This window comes from Hirundo rustica, chromosome 2 (genome assembly GCF_015227805.2).
Source record: "Hirundo rustica isolate bHirRus1 chromosome 2, bHirRus1.pri.v3, whole genome shotgun sequence".
NCBI lineage: Eukaryota > Metazoa > Chordata > Aves > Passeriformes > Hirundinidae > Hirundo > Hirundo rustica.
In genome coordinates, this window is record NC_053451.1 from 4,131,133 (window position 1) to 4,144,616 (window position 13,484).

Genomic DNA, 13,484 nt, shown 5'->3' on the forward strand with positions numbered 1-13,484 from the left:
ATTTGAAGGTGAGGCATTGTATAAACAGTAAGTATTACATTTATTATTTCCCCAGTTAGATTAAAATATAAAAAGACAAATCCAATATCAGTAACACTGTTTATTATTTTAATCAGAAATGGGAAATACATTTTCAGCCCCTCTAAACTTTATGTGTTCTTTTATTGTGCATGAACAGCTATTACTACTGTTCAGCCATACGTGTTCCTTAAGGTACTCATGTTGCAATCTCCGCCTTTTGAATGGCTTTCAAATAAATAAAACAACCTTTTTGCATAAAAATATATTCTGCAACCATAATTAAATGTTGAAATTCATATTTTCATTAATATAACAACTTCATACATGAGATGAGCCCATTGTAAAAAATTTAGAGTTTTTTAGAGCCGGCACAAAAGAGTTTTATTTTACAACTGTGAACACATCTTGTGCCCTTGAACATGAACTGCCTTGAATTTTGTTAAGATTCTGTTCTTCATTCTCATTTTCACACTCAATGAGCCGCTACTGTTTCAGTCCAAAAGGGATCAGTCAGTGAAGCTCAGTCATGAAAGTAGTTATAGAGTCTGATCAGATTCTTTAAAACTCATTTTTATTTAGCCAGGAGTCACAAATCTAGCTGCAAACGCTGCTCAAGATGTGCCCTCTGTTTTTGAGTATAATTTGGGAATACAAAATCAGATTTTAAAAAAAAGATAGTTTTCCTGTTATGTTATCTATACTATGCTAATATATACATTAAAAGTAAAATCTGTAAATACCCAAATGCCTTTTATTCACATGTATAGATTTGTGTTTTACCTTCAAGTAGATATTTAATTATTAACGTAAGAATTTCCTTAAAAATTCAAAAAATAATAAATGATTATTAAAACTCTCCAAATCAGGAATCTAACTGAGGATGGAATTACCCAAGTTTGGTGACAAAATCTTTAGAAATAGAGACCTAAACCCAATCCAGTAAAAAGGACAAGGCCCATAACTTGGGGATGTGAAGAGATGCTTCTGAAATGTCCTCTGCAGTTAGACCCTAAAACTTCCTGTTTCTCAGAAATCCTTTTGGTTGGATATCCCAACGTAAGGTGCACATCTGTGTCATTGAATTGCTAATTTTTCCAGTGCCTCAGGAAGCCAGACTTTGCTTATTTCATGAAAAGACCACTGAAACCAGACTGAGATCAACCACCGAGTGCTCTTACCCAATTTCTTCAGAAGGTATAAATTAAATATTTCCTGGAGAAGCGACAAGAAATCATCCTGGCCTTTCCTTGGACAGTATCCTGCTGCAACTCTCTTTTGTCCCCCTGTTTCTTCATTCACACACCCAAAAAACCATTTTTAATTGCTTCTTAAGTGGAACAGCTGTACTGGGAGGGGACCAAGAGCATCACACACCGCAGTGCTGGTGAGAGCAGGTGGCAGCAGGTGAGGGACAAATCTTCTGCATCTCTGCCAGATGAGTGATCTGACTACCAGGATAATGGATAAATAAAAGGGGGATAATGGAGGTACTTGGACAAAAATACAAAAAATACCTTATTAGTGCTTAAATCAGTAAGTGACTTAGCACATGTGAGGAAGCAAAGGCTTTGAAAAAGCTGCAGAAAATGTACAAATGTCCAAAGGACGTCTTGGCCACTGTCACACAACATAAATGATAACCATGCATTTTCCATCTGCAAGGAGAGCTTGGCTGAGTTGGCACATCCTCACAGACACAGAGCCTGGATTTTGAACAATTTATTGGTAGAACAAACAGCTCCTCAACCAGCCAAGTCAGGCCTCAACAACTCTCGGACAATTTTTTATACATTCAAAGCAAATTAACAGAGATTTACATACTTGTTTTTTACTGTGGCCTCTCTTCATTGCCAAATGGATGTTCTAGTTCATTTCCTCTTTTGTTTCAGTCAGAAATACAATTACAACACTGAGCAGAATCTGTTGCTGCTTGTTGAAAGCAACAACTGCTGAGTGTGCTGAGCTCTACTGGCTGCCGCTTTCTACCATCTAGTGGCACCTTCACTGTACTGCTTTTCTCTCTCCAAAGTGTTCACTGAGAATAATAAATGTACACTCTTGAAAAGAAAACAATATACTTTTGAAATGAGCACTGTACCTGGAGATGAAATACCTTTTTTTTTTTTTTTTTTTCCCCTGAGATGGAAAAGTAGTTTTCACACCAAAACTGTTTATGAGAGAATAGAAGGGATTTCATGATGTGAAATACTAATGTCAGAGAAAAATTATGCAACCTGTGGTCTTGTAAAGACTAAGTTAGGTTTGTTGATTGATTTCTTACTTTTTTTTTTTTTTTTTTTTTTTTTTTTTTTTTTTTTTTTTTTTTTTTTTGTGGGAGAGCTTATTTTTTAAGTTGTAGGCTGCAGAATGACACTGTCGAATATCCTAAGGGAATGCCTATTTAGAAGCACACTTGGTTCGTTTTCTACCTGGATATTTAAAGGGCACAACAAAAATTAACAGAAATCCTCAAATGTAATGTTTTGTGTAGAACACCAATAGTTTCTTTCCTGATTATACACTTTTATTAAGAGCTTTCCATGTTCCATTTTGCAATAGATGTTTCTGTTTCATTTATGGAAAAATCTTAAATGTCAATGAACTAGCATTTTAGGGCTTGGGATGTTTTCAACCAAAATGCATGTTCTGATTATTTATATGACTGAACAAACATTAATCATCTCAAATGCTTTCTGCTCTTTGAACTGGGTTGTTTTCACGAAGTGCAGGTATTGGTGAATTAGACTACACAGGAAGTCTTTCTTTTTCAAATTCCATAAAAAAGGCCTATTTCTTCCTTTCCACTTTCAGCAAATTGACGGAAGTCAGAAGGTAGAATCTCAGAATATAGGGTTGTTTTTTCCACCTTTTCTTTTAAACATATGTTATCTGTATCCTAATCATCTTGACAAGTTTTCCGCCTATTTCCAGGGTGGGAAGATCCCCATCAGGTGGACTGCTCCCGAAGCCATCGCTTACCGCAAGTTCTCCTCGGCCAGCGACGCGTGGAGCTACGGAATTGTCATGTGGGAGGTGATGTCCTACGGAGAGAGGCCCTACTGGGAGATGTCCAACCAGGATGTGAGTACTGCCCAGGATTCATCTGCAACTTCTACAAATGTGCTTTAAAAGTTATTGCCACTCCCTGCCCCGCTTCGCTCATTCCCTTTCCAGGCTGGAATCTCAATTTAAAAAAGAAACCCAAATTTTCTTCTACTATAGTTGAAAGCTTGTTCTAGAAAAAAAAATATGGGAAAGGGGAAATGGTAGGGTTTTTTCCCTCTACCACAACTGAAATTTTCACAAATTCTCTTCTTTGATGGATCCCTGTGACAGCTCAAACTGGTACACTCAGTCTTCATACCAGCCATCAAGCTCTACGTCAAAATGTGGAATATCAGCCAAGCCACATTAACCTCTCTCATGTATGTGCCTAGAATATTCCTGCATTGGTTCTGAAGAATTGACAAGGCTTTCCCAGATGGCTGTTTTTACATTGTTGCTAAGTTATTCAGCTCTTCAAGTCTGGTTGCTTGTTAAGGCTGATCGGTCATTTGGGGATAAGGATCTGGGGGAGATTTTAATATATAAAAAAAAAATTTCACTGTTTCAAGAAGAAAAGGAAGAAAACAACCAAACCCTTTAGAAACAACAAAAAAAAAAAGACAATCACAAACCTCTCCCTTTAGAATATATTAAATAATCAGCTACAGCATGAAGGCAGCGATGTTTAATTACGCCTACATCCAAAATAAAAGTGTGTTAATACAAAATGATGCTGCAGTCCCAAATGATGCCAACTGCTGGGGGCTTTCCCTGCAGGTCAGCAGTTCTCAGCACAAAGGACTCCTTTTCTCCTGCCCACAGGATTTCAGTGCCAGAATATGAGCAGTGAGCACCTGGGACCTTCTACATAGGTTTAGTGACTTCAAGTGTCATTGGGAAATTTCAAGTTATTAGACATAATCTAAAGCTTATTTGGCTGGATATTGGGATGGTTCTTTTAGTGCAATAAATTGCCCTGAATTCCACATGAGCTCATTTTGCAGAAATAATAGGACTTCCAAAGGTCCATGCTACTGTACAGATGGCAGGGAAAACAACCGAGAGGGATGTGCACTAAACAGATTCATAAAAGACACAGGATGCAGACAACAGTTAATAAGGTCTTGCATGGGTATAGTCAGAGGTTCTGCTACATAAAAATGTCTGTTAACATTACCGTTAAAACACTTACTGAGTTTGGATCATAATAAAACTCTTCTCTAGGTAGCAATTAACATATTTCTTGACTTGGGTGGGTTTTGGTAGATCACCAAAAGTTTTCCAAGTATAATCTCTACAGAGCCGGGTCAGGTTTGTGAGTTCGGGGGTTTTTTCCCATTCCATCTTGCCAATTGCTTTTCTAATTATACAGCTTTGGGAAATGCACTCACTTTTTTAGACCATGGCTAAGTAAGTGATGAACACAGCTGATGAGAGAAGTTTTAAACTGGTACCAGCCACCTAAATAAACCCAGTCCTGTGTTCAGAGTCTACAGCTGCTCACAGGTATCCAGAATGACTCAATACCTCTGCAAATCCAGCATCCTCTATTTATATTCCCCAGCAAGGATTTGGAAGCTGAACTTAAGGAATCCGAGTCGCAAAATGCTTCTCAGAAAATTAGTACTGTACACGGCATAATGCAGAGGCTTGAAAATGTTGCTAAGTTTGAGAAATGCTCTTGTTTAAGTAAATAACCATTTTATTACTGTGGTAAGTCACTTCCAAACTGTGTTGGTGCTGATTAATGCACTTCTTAGATGTGTGGCAGGCACCAGAGGTGTCCATTAATTAGGGCTGCTGCACAGTCTGTCGTGTCTTATTGCTTAATTAATAAACATTAGCCAAGATATTGAACTTTCCAAGGAAACTAGTGTACTGATGAACAGATTGTGCAAAGAATCTGGCTTGCTAATGCTCATGTGAGGGAAGGATGATTTATATTCCATGCATTTGGTTTGTAGAACAGCTGTGAGTGAAGTCTACTGGGACACCTGTTAGAGGCCACCATATAAATTAATGCATGTTGCAGAGCTGCAGTATTCAAAAAGAAGGGGAAAGAAAACCAAAAAGAATATTTAATGGGTTGTAATTGGTATGCAAGGAAACTACTGTAGCAAACAGAATAAAACTCCTTGCACTCCTGAAAGTTTCTTGTAATACTGAAAAAAACCCAACTTACCCTAATATAGTTCTTTCAACTCACAGATATCAAAACACTTGGCAGGCGCCCGGGATTGGCTCTGTACCATGAGGCAGGAGCAGCTGCCTCTCCCTCCTGGTAGATTTTTCAGATGTCAGGAGGACACAGGGACAAGTCCCTCTGGACTCTCTTCTGTCTCAGTCTCATTAAAGAAGCTGTCAGTTAACTTTTGAAAGCAAGAATCTCTGTTGCTATTAATAATGAAACTATCAGGAAGATTACAGCTTCATTTTTGGATGGCATTTTTGCCAATTGCCAGTTATTTTGAAGTTGAACATGTATAAATTCTGTGTAGAAGTCCATAAAATACTGTTCAGGCAGTCATAACCAATATTTAATATTAACTCTGTTAATATTCAAACTTCACATCTATGTCTAACATCAAACAAGCTGTTGCTGTAACCTTCCCTTAAATGCAGATTTCATGATGGATGTGGTGCTTTGTCGGCCTTAAACTGACAAGGGGTAAAGGCATTTGAGAGGAGTTAACGTGTAAAATCTTAACATGTTTTATAACACCCCATTTTATATTACTGAGAACAACTCAACAGTTCTCCTCTTTTAGGAACATGGATACCTGATTTCTCTGAACAGAGAGAGATGGGTGCTCTGCATGTGGCAGAACAAGAACTAAAATAAGTATATAAATAAATAAGGAACTAAAATGCTCTAATTCTTCCTTTGAGACTTGATTCCCATTGCAGTATTAGACACGTATCACGTCTTTACTCTTGCTGCTTAGACTCTAAAAATAATACTTGCCTCACAAGGGATACTAATGAGGCAATATTTCCAGTTTATTTTTAAAATGTGCTGGTATTAATGAGAAATTATAATTATCCCAGTACCGGCTGGCATTTTTCTTCTTACTGAAATGTTCCTCTTGAACAAGAGAGGAAACAAAATGCACTGTGACTTCATTTTCAGAGATATGTTAAAATAAAGTACGGCAGAGAAAATATGTCTGGAAAACTATGGTTGCTTTTAGGTTTTTCATGGAAAAATTAATTCAGCAAAACCTCATCAGCCCTCTATTGTTGTGTTGAGCAAATGCTATTTGTCTCTGTAAAGAAGAACAGCTTTCCTGTTGCCTTAAAAACAAAATACATTTCATAAATTCCACATTTGCAACAGGCAGAGCTAAATGTAAAAATCTCGGTACCTGCATTTCTGGGCTGCTAAGGACGGCCTCTTCAGTGGCCAGTACCAACTATGCCCTGCCCCTCTCTGTCAGGGGTGTTTTATGAAACCACTTCTGACAAACTGCTTGAGATACATTAATAATGAATGCAAAAGCAAGTGTGAATAAAATTCCATGCACATGGTTGAGTTTCACCCATCCTGAGTCTGCTGGGGCATTTTCGTCTCTGGGAGGGAAGGTTCTGAAGGAAATTCTTCCCTGGCAATGTGATGGTGGCATTTTTTCCTGTAACAGCAGCATGTACATTACAGGACCGAGTCACCTGTGTTTGTAAAACACAGACAAGCAGCTGTGAGTGGCTACAAAAGCCTCGTTCAGTTTCCTGCCATGCCATCAAGGGGAGCTCAGGTCCTAACACAGCTTCATTACTCTTATTTTATTTACATAATGCCTGCAGCATAAGCATTAGGCATTGCTGAGCAGAGCCAGCATTAATTCAGAATTCAAAAAGAGAACAGGGATATATTCCAGGATAATAAGATTGAATATATTGAAGCCAGAGCTGGTGCTGTAAAACATTGATTTGCTGTAAACAGTTTAATGTAACCCCTTCCAGCTGCATGGGTACGTCTGCAGCATGTACATACATCGGTGTGCAAATGATGAATGTCTCCTTGCAGCACAGTGGGTATCAGTGCAGCAGGTATGTTCCTCCTAAGTGCACTGTGTGGTTGTAAATATTGTGTTCAATCATTTGTACATTAGAAAACATTTAGCATTGGCTGGATTTTTATGTGGGAGGCTCATGCATGTGTGGTAAGGCTGGTCTTTTTCCTAGCTTCTTTTTTGATCAGCTACCAACTAGTTTTGCATTCCTTTTTACACACACACACACACACAAAAAAAAATCCTGACTGTGTAATTTGTAACATTATCCCCACTGCTATCACCACTTATTGCAGAACCTCCTGACCTTTCCTTGTGTTTTTTAAATCTTACATAGGATGAATCCATGTAAGCTGTTATGAATCCATGAAGCTTTCCATGGACCTTACCTACTTTTTGCTAACTCCTATCAAGCCAGGCTGCTACTCTTATTTCAAACAATGTTTATTACTACTGTTTGTTCCTAAAAATTGCTATTGTTTGCTCCTAAAAATAAGCTTTCCTTCAACTCTGATCAACTGTAATTTTTCATACCTGTGGCAGCAGGCCTGATTCTTTCTGAATCCTTACCAAACACATTTTCTGTATCTGCTGAATCTGAAGGTCTCACTCACTTTAGGGTAATCCCATAATGTTACTAACTTTTGTTTAGTCATAAGCATCTCAGACATCCAGGTTTCTGAGGGAGAGTGCAAAATAACATTGCTGTAACTTGGTGTAGGGGACATTGCCAGAATTAATCATACTCTAAGGATCAGCACAAACATGTAAATTTGTCGGGTGCCACAATGTGTATTTGTGGTGCTTGTTTGTGTTGGGGCATTGCTGCACACAGACACCATGTCAGAATGCAAATATTAGAGCATGGTGGGATGCAGTGGCCACACCAGGTGAGTTTGTGGCCCCCTGAGATGGATGAAAATTATGGTGGTATTGGTGAGTTCTTTATTCCCCTCCTGCTTTCTTTGCTGTTTGAAGACGATGACCAGTGACCCTAAAAAAGTTCCTACTGTGTTTTGTATTCCTGCAAAATATTTCCTGTCTCGTCCAGTCCCGCCCCTGCCAGTCCTGGTCCCCTGAGTGAAGCCCCAGCAATGCAGAAAGTGAGGGTGGCTGTGCCACTGATAATTTATCATCCTTGGTTCCTAACTGTCCGTGTCACACCGTCCTTTCAGCATGTAATGCCTGGTGATCATACACACTGTATTTCTGTAGGTTATACTGTCCATTGAAGAGGGCTACAGGCTTCCAGCTCCCATGGGCTGCCCAGCTTCTCTCCACCAACTCATGCTTCACTGCTGGCAGAAGGAGAGGAACCACCGTCCCAAATTCAGTGACATCGTCAGCTTCCTGGACAAGCTGATCCGCAACCCCAGCACCCTTCATACCCTAGTGGAGGATGTACTGGTGTAAGACCCTTTTTGGTACATTTTGGGTTTTCATAACACAGTGGCTAACATTATGTGGTTTTAGGGCATTAAGCAGGGGTGGGAGAACCGCAAAGTTCTGAGTTCATAAAGTCAGGCAGGTTCAAATCATTTTAAGCCTCTTTTAAGGTTTGCCTTATTGTTAATACACTGTTGTACAAGGAGGTTTTTTTCCTCAAGCCATACAGGTTATATTAGGCTTTTTTATGATTATTTTTGTCTGAGTTCTGCTTGTGCACCATCTATCCTTAATCTTTGTGAATCTCTTTTTTTTTTTTTTTTTTGGTTTTTTTTTTTTTTTTTAAATGTGTTTTTCCTATGTGCTTGTTTTCTCTTTGTAATTTTTTTTTTCTCCATTCAACAGCCTGTCTCTCCATCTGACAGTGCTCAAGCAATTTCTGAACTGCCTTGGAGTAATATCCTGCAGAAAGTAGCTGTGTCTTCGCTTGCTAAATCTTTGCAGCAGTGACCAAATAAAAGATCATGCTGTTACCATCCCACAACAAATTCTTCACAATGTTGCCCAGGGTTTTGTTTGTTTGGTTGGTTTTTTTTCCATTAAGAATATTTCAGAAATGAATGCAGCCACAGGATAAGCAAGGCTATGGTGGAAGAATTTGTCAGTATTTGTAGGCTTATTGATCTAAGCTGTCCCTGCATGTCAGCTGAAATGAACAAAGGTCCAGGTGGCCTCACTCTCTTCAGTCACTAAGGGTCACCTTAAGATAAAGGTGTTTCATGGAGACCCCCATGGGCTTATAAGGGGTTCTCAAGCCCTGAGTGGGGCTTGCTGAGAACCTTCAAATGTTTTTGAGAAGGGCTGAGCAGCAAGGCAAAAATGGGTCTGGTACCTTGCTGTGGGAAAGGCTGAATGGAGAAGTTGGTAGGCAAACCTGGACTGAGGGCTACAGCCATTTCCTCAACACAGACCAGGAAGACTTGTGGGATTAAATATCCATTCCCTAGAGTTAGCATCCTCTTTGTGTATATGCATATAAATATATATATGACTTGCTATTTGTACCTGGATCACTTCATTTAGCATCAGAGTAATGCATTTTTATCTCTTTTTATTTTAAATCATAACTTGAGGTCTAAAAAACTTATGCTTTATTGTACTATGATTGACTTCACCTGCATTGGAAAGATTTTTCCATTCATTTGAGGGTGCTTGATGCAGTTGTTGGGTAACCTTCTTCTATAGAATCATAGCGTAATTCAGATGGGAAGGGACGGTGGTAGGTCTTTAATTACAGTTTTTTACTTATCAGTGTTCTCCTGTCCTTCAGCTTCTGCCTCTATCATTTTGATAAAATGAATGAAAATCACTGTATTTGCTGTATTGGAATATGTGTGGGTGAAATTTGGTACAGACATGAGGCTGTGTTGCTGCCTACGTTACACATTCAGTCATGTTCCATCAGTAAATGCTGGCTGGCTTTTGCTGTCTGAATTTTCATTTTCAATAATTTGTTTCTTTCTCCTAAAGACCATCATAAAGCTTTCACAAACAGCAGTGTGCATTTTCTGCATTTTGTTCGTGCATTTTCTCTACAGAAGATGCATAAAGCCAGTGGAAGTTGTGAGCCCTCCCAAGTGTGGTACACAGTGGAAGACTGGAAATCAATGCCTCAAAATGGCAATCTTTTTTTTTGTTTTTCTCCCTATCTTTCTGTTTCTGTTGTGATAATATTAGGGGAAAGAACTCAAAAAGAAATGTTACTAAATTAGCTCCTTCAATTTTATTTGCTACTATATGCAAGTCTATGTAAAAGCAGAGATATCACATTTTATTCTTTTTGCTTCTTTTAGGGTGAGTTTTAGCTTTTGAGTGCTGTAATCAAAGTGTTCCTGTAGCATAATGGTATCACAATGAAGAGCCATCTGGGGTGGGGTGTTTGTAGGTAAATGTGAAAATCATCTCATGGTGGTTTAATTTTTTTTAATTGCATCTTACGCTAAATTTTCATTGTTGTCTACATTGATTACTGTATCATCAAATTATAATAGTCCCGAACATGTGGATCTGCAAGGAAATATTCTGTGGGGCAAAACTAAGAGCACTGGGAGAGGCCTTTCCCTCAGTGTGTTCCTGAGCTGCAGTTCTTTAATGAAATGTATTGTTTAAGTAGTGCAGCTTGGCAGACTGACATGATTTATAAGTTTTAGACAACAGGTTAAAGAGATCCTCAGTTAAGGTCTGACCTTTACAACTCAGACTCCTCTCTCATTCCTTCTGCCTTTTAGTAAAAGCTACGTCTACCAGGGTAAATTGGTGTCATATTTTGTATTGCTTGGTAACCTTTGCTTTTTTGTTTTGTTTACAGAATGCCAGATTCACCTGGTGAAGTTCCAGAATATCCTTTGTTTGTTTCAGTCAGTGACTGGCTGGATTCCATAAAAATGGGTCAGTATAAAAATAACTTCATGGCAGCAGGTTTCACAACTTTGGATATGGTTTCAAGAATGAATATTGAGTAAGTATATAGCCTATTACCCCTACAATGACTAATTAATCTGACTTTGGATGCTGCAGACACACAAATATTGTGGAGTATGGAACAGTGCTTTCATTTCCTTTCCTCCCTCAGCTAACAAAAGACAAATACAGTTATTTACCAAAACAACACAAGAGAAATGTATGATGGAGAGACCCAGAACTGCTAAATCCGCTTTATCAATCTGTGCCCACACCAAACACAACCAAAGGCCAGGCAGTGAGTGTGTTTCTTGGGGAATCAGTTTTGATCTAGACCACTGAAATCAGGGGCAAAAATATTTCCTTACTTTGATATGAATATCATCAAGTCCTTTGCAGTCCTCATGAGGAAGTTTTTCCAACTATCTCTGACACCACTCAATTGTTTTTGTTTGTTTTGGTTTTTTTAAAATGCAAAACCTTGCACTCAATATATTGTGTTTGAGCAAACTATGGATTTATATGGTAGCATGAGAATGGGATCTGTTTTTATTCCCTTCCCATGAATTCCCAATCTTTTATTTGACGCTGGGACTGCTTGTATTAATAATGGTAGCTGTCAGTTAAGATTGAGGAATTTTATGTGTAACGTTAGGACTGGTTTTCTCCCCAAGGCATCACTTCATATTTACCTACATCGAATTCCATGGCATAGTCACTTAACCTTGTGAGATCCTTCCAAAACTCTGCACAGCTGCCCCGTTCCCTTCCTACCCTGAACAATTCAGCCTCACCAGCTGAGTTTTTTGCCTCTTGCTCAACTGTTTTCCCAGGCCATTTACTGATTTGTTGAACAATAATATTCAACATTATCCCAGCAGAGGTCCCTGCAGATTTATATCAGTAACTACATTGTAAAACTTGACAATTTACTGCTAACCAGGTATTTAGTCATGCAAAGACCACATTATGCTACATATTATGTTATACCCTATATTACACAGAAGTCACTCCTCATTTTCGTTATAAAGGTTTTGTGAGGAATATTCTCTAAAGCTTTTGGAAATCCAGGTGAGGCGTATCAAATGGATCATCTCCATCCATTGGAAACAAGTAATTTTATAAAACAGAACTTTTCTTTGCAAAAGCCATGGTGACTCAAGTAGCTCATTTTTCCAAGCATCCAGTAATTTTGTGCTTTCCTGTAGTTTGTCTTACACCCTCTAATGATCACAGACTCATGGGTCTATAGTTCCCCAGATCTTCCCTGGAAACATTTTTTGTGACACCATGCTCCATACTTCAGGCACCAGGAAATTTTTTAACATGTGGAGCACAGCTGGTAACGCCCTCTCTCACAACCCTGATAGCAAGTCCATTATTTCATCTTCACTTTCTTTTGGAACTTTTGCCTAGATAAAATCTTGTCTGGACATGGGTTGTTGCTTGTTTTTCAGTTTGTCCTATAAACTCTCCTGCAGTCACTTCAGACAGATACTCTGTCAAGGCCCCAGAAGGGATCTGGCATGGGACTCATTTCAGCTTCTCCCACAGTGAATGTCAACTCAAATGGTTAATTCTTCCAGCAATGGCCACTCTTGCAGTGTTCTTTTATGCCCATCATTAGACTCTAGACATTTTATGGCAGGTTTCTTGTACCCAGTGAGTTTGCAAAATTATTTATTATAATTTTTCTATTTTATTTGTTCGTTTGGGTTTTTTTCTGTTTGTTCCTCAAGTTCCTTTTTAGTCTGCCTTTCTGTGCTTTTACAGATAATCTAAGGTTATCATCCTTTCTACTTTCTTTAGATACCGTTTCAATTTTTTGAAAGATTCCCTCTTTCTTCAAATAATTTGTGTTACACAAGACCTGCTGTGTTCTTTCTGAGCTTTATCAGGCCTTCCTTGATAAATGCTAAGCATTGGTCTTGCATTTCTAAGACCATTCTCCGCTGTAAATCTTTATTATTTACACCTTTTAGCTTCTCAGATGCTCAGTATTTTTGCTGACCTCAAGTGTTGTGTATCGTGCCCCTCAAGAATGTTAAGCCCATAATAGTTGCAAGCTCTCTAGTGGTTCTTCAGCTGGAGGATGCAGCGGCAGATATCTGGAACTGCACATCTGAAACTCATGAAGGCCATGCCTTATCCCATGAGCTCCTTTACTGGTTGTATCATCATGCAGTTTTTGAGGATAAACAGGCAATATCTGTGTATGTCCCAGTGTGGGATTTGCATAATTGACAAGCCTGGCATATCTGAAGTTTCCTGTTCTCAGTGCCTCTGTGATGTTTCTCAGATCTTGGAGCTGGGGATGTTTATAGAGAAACAAAGTTGGTGGATTGTGCCGAACTCTGGTGGCTGTTGACTTCATTCCTGCCTAAGAGTCAAGCCCTGCAAGTGACAAGAGCTACCCACTCTGGGGTGCAGGGCTAGATGAGATGAAGGGAAACTAGGAGGTAAATCAGGGTCAGTCTGGAAGATTCACTCCTAATTTGATCTTTAGACCATCTCTCACTACCTCACTACCATTCCCCAAATCATAAGAAGCACAACCTCTGT

At 38.9% G+C, this 13,484-nt stretch overlaps 1 protein-coding gene across 4 annotated transcripts in view; it reads left to right on the forward strand.

Annotated features, from left to right (window-relative positions):
- Window positions 1-13,484, forward strand: part of LOC120766126 (ephrin type-A receptor 6) — a 372,678-nt gene that overhangs the window by 349,214 nt on the left and 9,980 nt on the right. For all 4 annotated transcript variants that reach the window (XM_040091493.2, XM_040053571.2, XM_040091502.2 and 1 more), the window contains 3 exons: window positions 2,953-3,102; window positions 8,292-8,485; window positions 10,831-10,980. In XM_040091493.2, the coding sequence (XP_039947427.1) occupies window positions 2,953-3,102; window positions 8,292-8,485; window positions 10,831-10,980 (494 nt within the window). The remainder of the gene's footprint in view (window positions 1-2,952; window positions 3,103-8,291; window positions 8,486-10,830; window positions 10,981-13,484) is intronic.